General features: G+C 32.0%; 2 protein-coding genes across 3 annotated transcripts; one reads left to right on the forward strand and one right to left on the reverse strand.

Annotated features, from left to right (window-relative positions):
- Window positions 1–1,159: 1,159 nt before the first annotated feature.
- Window positions 1,160–7,635, forward strand: LOC119836423 (coatomer subunit zeta-1). Of its 2 annotated transcripts, none has more exons than XM_038361738.1 (6): window positions 1,160–1,324; window positions 1,729–1,874; window positions 2,627–2,726; window positions 3,065–3,198; window positions 3,823–3,913; window positions 7,511–7,635. In XM_038361738.1, exons 1-6 carry the CDS (start codon window positions 1,286–1,288, stop codon window positions 7,556–7,558), a joined length of 558 nt encoding a protein of 185 aa, XP_038217666.1. In that variant the 5' UTR covers window positions 1,160–1,285; the 3' UTR covers window positions 7,559–7,635. The 2 variants fall into 2 exon arrangements, with proteins under 2 accessions (XP_038217666.1, XP_038217667.1); XM_038361739.1 differs by lacking the exon at window positions 7,511–7,635 and adding an exon at window positions 6,806–6,934.
- A 540-nt stretch (window positions 7,636–8,175) lies between these two features.
- LOC119836422 (isochorismatase domain-containing protein 1-like) lies at window positions 8,176–11,258 on the reverse strand. Its single transcript, XM_038361737.1, has 4 exons — window positions 11,028–11,258; window positions 10,164–10,370; window positions 9,570–9,686; window positions 8,176–8,585 (listed from the first exon to the last, which is right to left on the reverse strand). Exons 1-4 carry the CDS (start codon window positions 11,157–11,159, stop codon window positions 8,427–8,429), a joined length of 615 nt encoding a protein of 204 aa, XP_038217665.1. The 5' UTR covers window positions 11,160–11,258; the 3' UTR covers window positions 8,176–8,426.
- Between the last annotated feature and the right edge of the window lie 1,386 nt (window positions 11,259–12,644).

Raw genomic sequence — 12,644 nt, forward strand, 5'->3', positions numbered from 1 at the left:
ACAAATTCACAGAAATTCAGCTTGTTGGGACTTTATGTAACTTCACCCTCATTTTTTGGTCTAAATTGACCGGACTATAACAGCAGGAGTAATTTAGTACATCGAATATTGTTCTTTGTATAAATATATTCGATGGATACACAAATCACTATCTTGTGCGTATGACTAAACAAAAAACTCTAAAACTCTAAAATAGAAAAAAAAGATTACAACAAAAATTTACAGAAACTAAATTATCAGAAAATAGTGCGACTTAGCTGCTACCATATTATTATACTACTCTTTGGGTGCTACACAGAGCAGCAAGAACTAAGCGACGAAAGCTCTCAAGACTATTGGAAATATGTCAATAGAGTCATTTTTATTGACTATTTCATTGTAATCGGAACAACCTATAGACTGTGTCATTATGTGACGTACAAAAGCGAGTGGCAGGTATATGAAAGGGATTTGTGTTCCATGATTATTGATAATTTTAAACATATATGAGAGAATAAAGAGAGAGAGAAATAGAAATAGCGTTATTATATATATAAATCGTTTTTGAACCGATTCGATTTATTCTTTACTTGCATTATACAATCAAGGTTAAGCACTATCCATCCAGTAATAAGGGACAGATATAGCATCTTCTTTCGCACACATCTAAGCCGCATGAAATGTTTTATTACAGGGAGTATGCGAAAGTATGTTCAATAAAAAAAAACTTGAGAAACAAAATATGAATTTAATCTGTCAGTTTAAAAAGGTTAAATTCTAAAGAGGTCGGTTACATACAAATATACTTACAGATGAAGCTAATAAAAGCGTGCTAATTTTATCGAAATACTACGTGCATTTCGATTAAATTCATAAAAAAGGATTTCTAACGATAGATAGGCGAAATTGATAGTAACGTCCATCTGTCGATAGGATATCTAAATGAAAGTACGAATCATGTACATAGATATATTTGTCAAATCTTTATCAATCTATGCATTGGTATAGATTGAAAACGACTGGTAATGATCAGTCTATTTCATAAAATTACATATTGATTTTGTGCGTATTATTCATTACTTACATATTTACTTTCCAACTTTCATGATTTCGCAAAACAGAATCGTGGTCTTATTCAATCAGAACACAACCTTTGGCACGTCATTATGTCAACGTCAAAATATAAACCTAACACGTCAGACGTCATTCATAACAGTGTGGCTTGCAGTTTGTATTGTACTAATCATTCGTGATTTTGGTGTTTTCGTATATCCTGATAAAAGTATTTTAAATTTCAACCTCAAATATGGTCCACAAAAAGATTACCATGGAAGGATCTTTATTCGTAAGTAAACATGTGCTATATTCGTTACTTTTCCGGTACAACTTGACGTAAAAAATTCTCATCGTCTATGCGTTCGTATACTTAAGTAAACATAAGGAATTTTTAGGATATTTGTAACTAGTGTAAATAATACCAAAATCGACATTTAATTTGGTGTTAAGTAAGATTCAATTGCACGACAATATTGGTCTCCAATGGTCATTACAATGATATGCTTATATCGACTTTATAAAAGATTTGCTGTTAGAATTAACAATAAATCAATAAGATTCGGCCTTAGAACGGTTCCCGACATATTTACACTACGTAGTTATCGGATCGTTGACATTATCTTATAAACTATAAATATTATATAGATAAAAATACAAATATCAAGATAATAATATTAAACAATTCTTTTTCAGGAGCCTACCCTATATATTGTGAAGGGTATGTGCATACTAGACAATGATGGCAACAGAATCCTCGCCAAGTACTACGACAGTGACATCTTGCCCACAACAAAGGAGCAGAAGGCGTTTGAAAAGAACCTGTTTAACAAAACACACAGGTACTCAATTCTTTTCAAAACTTTTTAACCGATATTCCCAAAAAAGAGAGTTTCGCAATTCGACCTTAGTGATTGTAATTTCTCTATTTCCCGGTAATGAAATTTGTTATCTTTTATCTACCCTTTTATAATAAAGAGTAAACTTTTGTATGCTTGTAATATTTTTACACAAAAAACAATTTCAAAAGTTCTTTCTCTATTAGAAAGCTGCAATTTCACTGAATGACATCCGCTATATAATATAGGAATAGTAATAATCCTGCAATATATTAAAACTCTCTAAAGTCTCTGCCTGTTGGATCTGTGGCCTCATGTAAGTCTTCCAATAGAACGGGTAGTATATGTCCACTGGTTCCCAAATATTATGGAAATAAGAGACATGTACCACTCCAAATTCTTAAATGGGATTAAACAACAACAATTTCTTATCTATACTAATATTATAAAGCTGAAGAGTTTGTTTGTTTGAATGCATTAATCTCAGTAACTACTTATCCGATTTGAAAAATTCTCTCAGCGTTAAATAGCCCATTTATTGAGGAAGGATATAGGCTATATATGTACCACAGGTGAAGCCGGGGTGGAAACATAAAGGAGTCATGTCAATTAGTAAACTCAGAGTTATAGACTAACAAAACTAAAAACAAATTATGCAGTTGAATTAAAAACATTCTTGTTGTGGGAATGTTAAAAATATAAGAACCTGCCGTAACCAAGAGATATATTTGATAGAGTTACATTCAAATTTCCAGGGCAAATGCTGAAATTATAATGTTGGACGGCCTAACCTGCGTCTACAAGAACAATGTTGATCTATTCTTCTATGTCATGGGCAGTTCACATGAGAATGAGGTGAGTTATAAATAAACTAGTTGCGCCTTGCTAATTTACCATTTGACATAAATGAGTTCTATTATTTTATTCCTAACGTTTCTACTAAATTGTCGGATTTAATTTATTTGTAACTATAGATTATTAAAACATCAATGTAAACAAATAATTTCTATGGATTTTACTATTTAAATTAGTGTTGTATGTAGCCAAGAGGCGAAAGCTGATTTTCTATTTGGGATTTACAATATGACTGAATTGATGATGATGATGCCTAGAGATGTTAAACTTTTTAAATCATGTTTCAAATTCATTAAAAAGTCTCTTATTTCTAATTTCAAGCAATTTTTCAATTACAGTTAATTCTGCAATCAGTGTTGAATGCACTATACGAATCTGTCAGCATCCTGCTTAGAAGAAATGTCGAGAAGAGGATAATTCTGGACAACTTGGATGCTGTCATGCTGGCATTTGACGAGATTTGTGATGGGGGGTAAGTCCTCTCTCTCTCCCTCTCTCTCTCTCGCATCTAGAGAAGGTCCTCCGGCTTCATCTGTTGTGCGGAAATAGCCTCTCGTACCGACTCCGCCCGGCTGGGTTAAAAACAAAATAAAATATAGTCTACGGCACTCATATATGGGGCTATTTATTGGTAGAGTTTTTCGAATTAGTCCTATAGTTTTGGAGCCTCATCAATCAAATACAAACAATCAAATCTTTCCTTTTTATCATGTGTAAATAGAAGTCAATGATCATGAACATATTGAAAGGTGAAAGAATATCTGAAATCCGTCCAGCAGTTCCTGAGATTAGCATGTTGAAATAAACAAACTTTTCGGCTTATTAGCCAGTTTGAATAATCTTATACTTTCTGGCTGGTTGACTTAAAAGTAACCTAGATATGGCCATGGGATTTTTTTTTTTTGGAGTCCAGAGATAGTTTAGGCTAGAAAGTGATTAAGGCAATTCTGACTACAAAACCATTTCACTTCCATGGAAATTATCTTTTACCACATAGGCGAAGGCCTTGAAGGCGACAAGCAGTATAACATATGTATGAATGTAATTAAAGAAATTATAGACTAGATTCATTTTAATGTCGGCGACCATGTTTCAGTGTAATCCTGGACTCGGACCCCACCTCGATAGTGTCCAGGGCGGCTCTCCGCACCGAGGACGTGCCGCTCGGCGAGCAAACCGTCGCTCAGGTAATGGACAATTTTAACAAAATCTTCTGGTAGGGTGACCACACACACACCACCTTTTGGGACTGGGGGGAAAGGGTGACTGCACGTTGGGAAACGTAGATTGGAAGAGCTGCAAGGGTGCGATATGAAGAATAGGGTGACCATTATTTACCATATAACTAATACTATATTTCCACAATTTATGCTGTTCAACCTATTCTTTATGTCGTTTAGTGAGACAATAAAATAACGACTTAATATCAATAATTAGTGAGATATATTTGGATGATATATGTGTGGTTTCAACAAAACTTATATTAGTTTAATAGTAGTTTTAATCTCCGTGGTGAACTACACTCAAAGTATTAACGAATTGATATATTATGTAAATAAACTAGCTGACCCGGTAAACGCTGTTTTGCCTTACTCTTATCATTTAGGGATGTGAAAAATCGATGTTGGCCGATTCTCAGGCATACCCAATATGCACACAAAATTTCATAATAATTGGTCCAGCCGTTTCGGAGGAGTTCGGCACTAAAATTGTGACACGGGAATTTTATACATAAGATTATATTATCATAACAGCCTCTTACAAAGTTCGTATGTACATAATAAAATCATAAACTCAAACTCAAACTCAATTATTCTTCAATAAACATAGTCATTTAATAGTGATTTCGTTTTTTTTTTCAAATCAATAGATATTTAATAAATCGCGTATTAATATTTCTGATATGATATGTACGCACTACGCATGTGCGCGTGCGGCCCCGTGTACCGACAGAGCCGGCCCGTTGGTAGTGTAAATGTGTGCGTGCGTCATTTAAGCTTTTGTAGTCCCCTTATTCAATATATTTTGCTCTCTAGGTAATCAGATATAAGCGTAAATTAGATTATGTCTTTCAATTTTGTTGAACCTACACTGATTTTGTCTTGTCTTTAGTAATAATCGAAATGAACCTTATCCTAACTAGCGTAGGGGTTAGATTACCATGACTTGTGTCACTGTATATTTTGTGCCATACAAAAATTTTAAGCATTTTTTATGTTTATGTTTTTTATTAATCTTAGTGAAAACGCCATGCTTTGTTTTATGTTTAGTATTTTATCTCAGTGAAATGGGTTTTTTCATTTATATCTCAATATATATTATACCAATTAAAATAAGAATAAAATAGCTGTTAGATTGTGAAATAATTTCTCAAAGTTATTATTTTTATCTGTGTATCCTCGAAAATTTTTGAGGATACACGGATGTATGTATGTTTGTTACTCTTTCACTCGAACACCAACGAACGGATTTTGATGATACTTGGCAGTGATGTAGTTTATGTACCAGAATAACACATGAGCCATAGAAATACTTTCTTTTGCCCGCTGGTTTGTCCATGGGAGGAAACGCGCGGCAGAGTTTTATATTGAAACATTGTTATATATTTTTTTATTATAACTATTTCAGATCATCAAATAAATATGACTGAATGACGTTTTAAAATAAATATTATAAATCAGGTAAATTACTTTATTAACTCAAATACGATATACTATGATAAATATATGGAACAATATTTAACATATTAGCTTCACCTGTATGTTTGTATGTAACCGACTCCTTTAGACACGATTTTGACCCGCTTCAGATTTAATTCTAGTTTTGTACACTTATCGCGGATCGGTGACAATACAATAGTTTCATGAGTTTATCATATTATCCTGATTGGATTCGCCGGGATTGAACAAGTTCCTTACCTTTACTTTGTATGCATAAAAGCTAGTGAAACTAGTCGATTCTATCACTAAAGCGTGTTTATTAAAGTAACTTTATTTTATGTATTAATTTTTTGAAGTCAATAACAATGCATCTGCTAGTTTCTTTTCCTATACCATTATAAGAGCCTGGAGTGATATCTAATTTTCTCTAAAACCTTGTCTTAATGTCTAATATTAAGTTGCCATTAAGATAGAGTATATGCCAGTGTCAAGTTAAAAAAAAATCTAAATACAATTCCTTTCTATGAATTTGACTGCAACTATTTGAAACAATGCAATTTAATTCCTTGTCCATTTTTGAAGTGACAGCTTCTTGTGGGACGGTTAAAAAATCGTTACGGTACCAGTCTGTCTGGCTTGTATATAGATTAGTTTATTATCATGTTTTTTGGGCGTCCCGCGACGCACGACTTTTTTTTTCTTGTTATAGCTACATTCATTATCTGCCGTGAATTTATAGTGATTTCTTTTAATAATTATTGAAACATATTTAAAAACCGAACTGCTCTTAAGCGATTTGGTACTGATTTAAAATTTGCATGTCCCAAAAGACCGTAAGAGTTATGTGGCTTCTTCACTAAGATTCAATAAAACTTTTTGCATTATTTCATTTTATTTTTGAAACACATTTTTGTCTATTTTATGTCTCTGTTTGCCTTTTCACGATGTCTTTTGTGCTATGTGTTATTTTTATGTTCGTCACTAAAACGAATGGATGCTTAAATAAGGCCATTATGAATTTAGATGAAAAACATACTTAAAGAATGTCAAATAAACTTAGAGAATATACGTTTTCAAAATTATTGATTATCTTGTTACATGGATATAAACACAACAAATAATAATAATTAATCTAAAATCTTATGAAATAATTATTAATTAAGTGTTATTATAAAGTAAATATTTTATTAGGATTTAATATCTGTATATTATATATTTCTATAATATAATCCGTCAGTTTTTTTTTTAGAATCTGTCAGCTCATTTATTATTATCTGTGTCGCTGTGTGTCATTCAACTTGTTCTCACTCTGTGGCTATGGTCTAATATTTGTTATTCTAATACAGTGTAAATAACAACTTTCTAATTTATTATCTGTGGTCATGTGTAAGAATTATTCAAAATTATTAATTATTTCAGGTTCTACTGAATTTAATGAATAACAATTATTAGCTTCAAGAAATGGCACCACGAATTTGTTTTACCTATTTTTTTTCTATTAACATTTGATTATATGTTCTATGATTAAATAGTTTTATTTTTTATACATTTTTTGTTATTATTTATACACCCTCTTTTTGCAAGCACTTTTAAATACTAATTAATTTCATCAGATTTCTATAGTAGAAAGTAATTATTGAATCATCATCTTATTTAATACATAACATAATTAATTGTTTTTATTAATATTTATCTTGTTATTTTTTATGAAAAAAAATCGTTTTTTTTAACATTAGTAACTAATGATTTGTGGGATAGTACTCAGATTATTGATTTTTCACTATAAATTATGATATTATTATTCATATAACATACAGTGTTATTATTATTTCCGCGCTCTAATTAAGTTGAAGTAAATTAACAATATAAAAAATGCAGCAATTTCAAATTCTCTAATAACTTATTTACTTATAACAGTGAAATTTTAAGTTATATTGATTTATTTTAATCCTTAATAATAATTAATACCATTTTTCTGAGACTTTATTTGAATGTTAAGTTGAATTAATTACACATTTATTTTTATTTATATTAATCATAAAAAATCAGAAAAAAATCTAAAAAAATAAATATACAAACTGACAACCCTATTTTAATAAATGCATTATTATTTTCTTATTACAGGTCCTACAATCGGCAAAGGAGCAACTAAAATGGTCGCTTTTGAAATAAAACAATATAATATTAACATTTATTTATTATACAAATATTATAAAATATATACAATAAACTATTGATTGCATAACAGACTTAAAAATATCACCAAAACCTTTAATCCAAGAAGAATATAATTTAAATCCATACTTCTAAACTAATAATATAATAATGGAGTTTGTCTGTGTGAACGCGCTAATCACAGGAACTATTGAAATCTATTTCAAAAGATTCTTAAGTGTTACTGCATACTACCAATGCGTATGGCTCGAGAATGGCTCGACCAATTCGAATTTTTATTTAAACGTTCTTGTTAAGGCATAAATAAGGTTCTTGGGGAGAGAAAAAATAACGTACCCCGAGTGAAGCCGGGGCGGACCACTAGTTAATTATATAAATCAAATAAACATTAGTTTATTTTATACCATTTATACCTCATGACTAGCTCCACTGATTTTGACGATTTAAGTACCAAATGATAGGCACTAATATAACTAGGCTAAGATGTTTTCAAAGTAAGTAAGGTAATTGCCTGACTTGTAGGTGAGTGAAACTCTTTTGTACACGAGTTGAGAGCACTTATAATGTTATATTTTGCTTTTTAATACAATATGTTGTTGAATAATAAGACTATCTTAATTGAATCTAATATTGTAAAGAGAAAACATATATGTTTTCGTATGTATGTTTGTACCGTTTTCACACAAAACTACTGGATTAATTTCAAAAATTTTCCATAGACACATATTTCAATCAGAAATCAAATTTGGAACATTTTATCTACACTAATATTGTATGTTTATAACGTTTTGAATGAATGACATAGGCTATATACGCACCTCGGGCGAAACCAGGGCCGATTACTAGTATATAATTAAATAGGCATCTACAATACAGATTTACGGGTGTTCACACCGAACTCATCAGCTGTAGGCGTTGTGTTGAGTTTGGAAATAGCTTTAAAAGCTGGATTGCTTTTGTCCCTTAGTAGCTTGAAGAGCACATTCTCCGAAGTTCCAACGAAACAACCAATCGACTGTAATCGCTGAAAAATAAATAGTTTCTTTAATTATAATACTCTTATTGGTAGTTTTATTGCATTGAAGTGCTTTATAAATAAAAAGTTTTGAAAAAATAGAAAAAAAATGATTGGGGTGCCCCTTAGGCATTTAAAACTAAAAGAGTAGATGAAATTCGATTGCTGTGGCGGGATTACGGGTGGCCGAGAGGCTAGGCGTTGCTACGATTTAGCAGAAAGACAAAGGTGGAAGGATTCAAGAGGAAAGTTTATATGTATAATAACATTACTAGCTGTGACCCGCGGTTGAAACCGCGTAAGCGTGCTGCGTAACCGTATCCCGTAGGAATATCGGTATAAAAAGTGCCTATGTGTTATTTCAGTTGTCCAGCTATCTACGAAGCAAAATAGTATTATTATTCACGAATATGACATTTTCTAAAAATAAATCCTAGCTAGATCGATTTATCGCCCCCGAAACCCCCTGTATACTAAATTTCATGAAAATCGTTGGAGCCGATTCCGAGATTCCAATTATATATATATATATATATATATATATATATATATATATATATATACAAGAATTGCTCGTTTAAAGGTATAAGATTATTAAACTACATTGAACTAAACAAAAGAAAATACATTAATTTAGACTAGTAGTACAGAGATTTTGTGATAAAAAAAAACTAAAATGAAAAGTATAAAATGGATATCCAATCAGTGCTATGAGAGTCTAAGCACATCAAAGCAACTTAGATCCTTCAGTGTTTTTCAGCACCTCACAGTGGCTATGAAAAACAAAAAAAAAAAATTCACTGCCCAAGGGTTTTAAGACGTTTACCTAACTCATTCAAACTCAAACATTTTATTCAACTAGACTCCTTATAGAAACACTTTTGAATTGTCATAACATAGTTTTAACATTTACCACTGGTTCGGAATCTCTGTAGTTATAAAATTACTACATAATTATAACATGAATGCCGCAGAAAGACAATAAAGTTATACCTGCAGAGCCAGTTGTCTATCCATAAGCGATCTTGAAGAAACTCCATCGGCCAAGACATGAACGGCTAAATTCTCATTCAGCAAGTCTATAACTGTTTGCTCTATACACACATGAGCCTGTAAATAATAGTTAATATTATGAAATGTTAATTTATTATACAAATCTACAAATAAATACATCAAAGAAACTATGAACATATAAAATTACTGTCAATAGAAGGTTGAATTATCTCAATATAAATAATTATGACGAAAATATGTTAATAACAAAATATCATTTTACCAGTTGTGTCATAACTGTTTCATTAGTTAAGACACGAAAAGTCAAGAAACAGCTCTACCTTTGCATTTTATACAATACTAGCTGCGCCCCGTGGCTTAACCCGCGTAAGTCCGTATCCCGTAGGAATATCAGGATAAAAAGTTGCCTATATGTTATTCCTGTTACCTAGCTGTCTACATACCAAATTTCATGGCAATCGTTTGAGTAGTTTTTGCGTGAAAGAGCAACAAACACACACGCATCCTTACAAACTTTCGCATTTATAATATTAGTAGGATACTATTAGTAGGATTTACTAGTAATATTTATACCTCAATCCCAAACAAAACTACAGAACTCAAATCTGGCACATCTTTCTTCAATCTCTCCTGCAGTTCTGGTGTGTACATGGAAAACTTGGTCTTTTCATACACTAAAGCTGCATCTTCAACATTTATGTCCTTGGTTGTGTGCCCGAGACCTTTGGGATATTGTTCCGAGATGTAAACTGGGATTTTAAAGTGTTTCGATGCTTCCATCTAGAAAAAATTTTTGTTAAATATTATAGTAAGATAAATTGAGACTGTAGCCACTATATTAATAGATTCCAGTTTTATTCATCAGACTTATTCCCAAAATCTCTGTTTATTATATTATCAACCACCTAGAAAAACAGCACAGGGTCTTGACTGTATTTTTTTAGAATTTGTTATCCGAGAACTTGAGATTGGGTGGAACAATTGTAATATTTCTTTTTATTTTTAAGCTGGTGTTTGATTCCATATAAATTTGATATTTTTCACGAATGATTATTCTAATTAGACGTAAAGAGAAAGTCGTAAATTTTAGGTAGATTATAACACTCGTCCTTCTTTCATTCTATGAATAAGCTTTATTTATAAACAATCAAATGATGACCGTCTCCTTGTACTATCTATAATAATAATGTACTTTTAACCTGCATATTAATGAACGATTATCAGAAATATTTTTGTGTTTCGAATATATCACACATGACAGAACTATTTAATATTTACGCCTCGGCAAGCGGCAGCATAGAAAAAAAACCGGCTTATAGGAGGTTGTGTTTTTCTCGTTACAAAACATTTTATAAACAAAATTGTATTGTTTTGCATTTTACAAGTCACTTGTAAATAATCGTCACATATTACGTAACAGGTAGGAATAATACATACCATTTTATTAGCAACTCTTACTACTTCACCAAAATGTTTTACGTGCGGTCGAAAAGTTTCTTGTATATCACATAACAGAAACGCAGTCTTTTGCGCTTCCAGAGCTCCCAATTTAATGATGTTACGAGCCATGTTAAAGCTGTTTGTTTACTTAGCACTGGTTTATTAAGAAGATAAATAAGATATCAACACGACCACCTCGATTCAATAATTTTGAGTTTGACAAATGGCCTGTTATCACTTATCGTTTGACAATTCAGGGTTTGTTCCGATATACATTGCAAAATGTAACCACAAAACAGTGCGATGTTAATTTAATATAGTCCACAGACGTGATATTATATTGTTTAGTTGGTATTTTCAATCCAAGAAAACCTACATCTTGCAACTAAAAATAATAATATAACAAAAGCGGAATACTGGATTTGGACCTCGGCTATAGATTCCTGCACGTTTATACATAATATTAATAAACATTGTTATAGCTTGTATAATAAAAAGTAAAGGAAATTTACACAAGCGGTTCTCCCGTCGCTCGACGAAGCACGAAGACAATCAAAGGATACGTGAGGCACTTTATCGCTATTATTTTGTTATTTAAACATTGAACCGCCATTGATAACTGCGCTTTCAGCTTAATAATGCAATAGCGGAAAGCGGGAGAATTTCATTCAACGTTTACAGCACACTGCGATAACACCTCACGCACAGTTCAGTATGCACAGATAACATAACATTGTATGTGGTAATCATCATGCTTCAGCACGAAATGGGCCAGCTCGCATCAGGGAAGTAGGTACCACACCGCCACAGAAGACCGGCGTGAAATAGCATTCTGCTGTGTTTCGTTCGGTGAATGGGGGAGCCGGAGGCCCATATCCTTTTCCTTACCTTTCCCAGTCCTTTCTTTTAATCCTCTCGTCAATCCTTTATTATCCCTTTCCAATTTGAAGTCGGCAATCCATTTGTAGACGCGTTAGGTCTGCGATCGACCTTACGTCTCTAAATGTTCATGGGCGGTGGCAGCGTTTACCATCAAGCGAACCACGAGCTCCATTGCCGACGATGACATAAAAAAAAAACCTTCAATAGCTAGGCGTATGGTTCAAAAGCCTGTGTATATAAAGTATGACCTTAAAAATTTATAAAAAGAAAAGTCTAAATTAAAACTAACCACGATATAAAAATGCGAAAACCTATTCCTAACAGAACAACACCACATAGATTATAAATAATTTAAGGTTAAAATATAAATTATTTAAGGTCTATTATCTCAATATCTTTACATAATTAAAGGTCATTTTATTCTATGAGCTGCTGACACACGCGTGACGACCTCCATGGTCTAGTGGTATCTACTACTTTAACTCCAAGGCCTCCAGTTCGATCCGACGATCTATAGAAAGGTCGATCGGTCATAATTAGCCCTATATATAGATTAGTTGGAACCCAAGACATGCATTTGAAAGGTGTTAGTTACTTATATAATAACATCACTTTTTTTAATATTTAATGGCTTGGTTACGAGACCTTTAAGCTAAAATAAGATCACTATATAGTATAAACAAAGCTATCTGTATCTGTATGCTTAGATCGTTAAAATTACGCAATTAAAAT

Source organism: Zerene cesonia, chromosome 24 (genome assembly GCF_012273895.1).
Source record: "Zerene cesonia ecotype Mississippi chromosome 24, Zerene_cesonia_1.1, whole genome shotgun sequence".
NCBI lineage: Eukaryota > Metazoa > Arthropoda > Insecta > Lepidoptera > Pieridae > Zerene > Zerene cesonia.

Excerpts from the sequence above, each read along its gene's own strand:
- LOC119836423 (XM_038361738.1), top strand. The coding sequence starts at position 1,286 with ATGGTCCACAAAAAGATTACCATGGAAGGATCTTTATTC. Across the intron at positions 1,875-2,626 it reads CTGTTTAACAAAACACACAG|GGCAAATGCTGAAATTATAA; the intron begins GTACTCAATTCT and ends TCAAATTTCCAG. Across the intron at positions 3,199-3,822 it reads GACGAGATTTGTGATGGGGG|TGTAATCCTGGACTCGGACC; the intron begins GTAAGTCCTCTC and ends ACCATGTTTCAG.
- LOC119836422 (XM_038361737.1), bottom strand. The coding sequence starts at position 11,159 with ATGGCTCGTAACATCATTAAATTGGGAGCTCTGGAAGCGCAAAAGACT. Across the intron at positions 10,371-11,027 it reads TAAGAGTTGCTAATAAAATG|ATGGAAGCATCGAAACACTT; the intron begins GTATGTATTATT and ends AATTTTTTCTAG. Across the intron at positions 9,687-10,163 it reads TAGTTTTGTTTGGGATTGAG|GCTCATGTGTGTATAGAGCA; the intron begins GTATAAATATTA and ends TATTATTTACAG.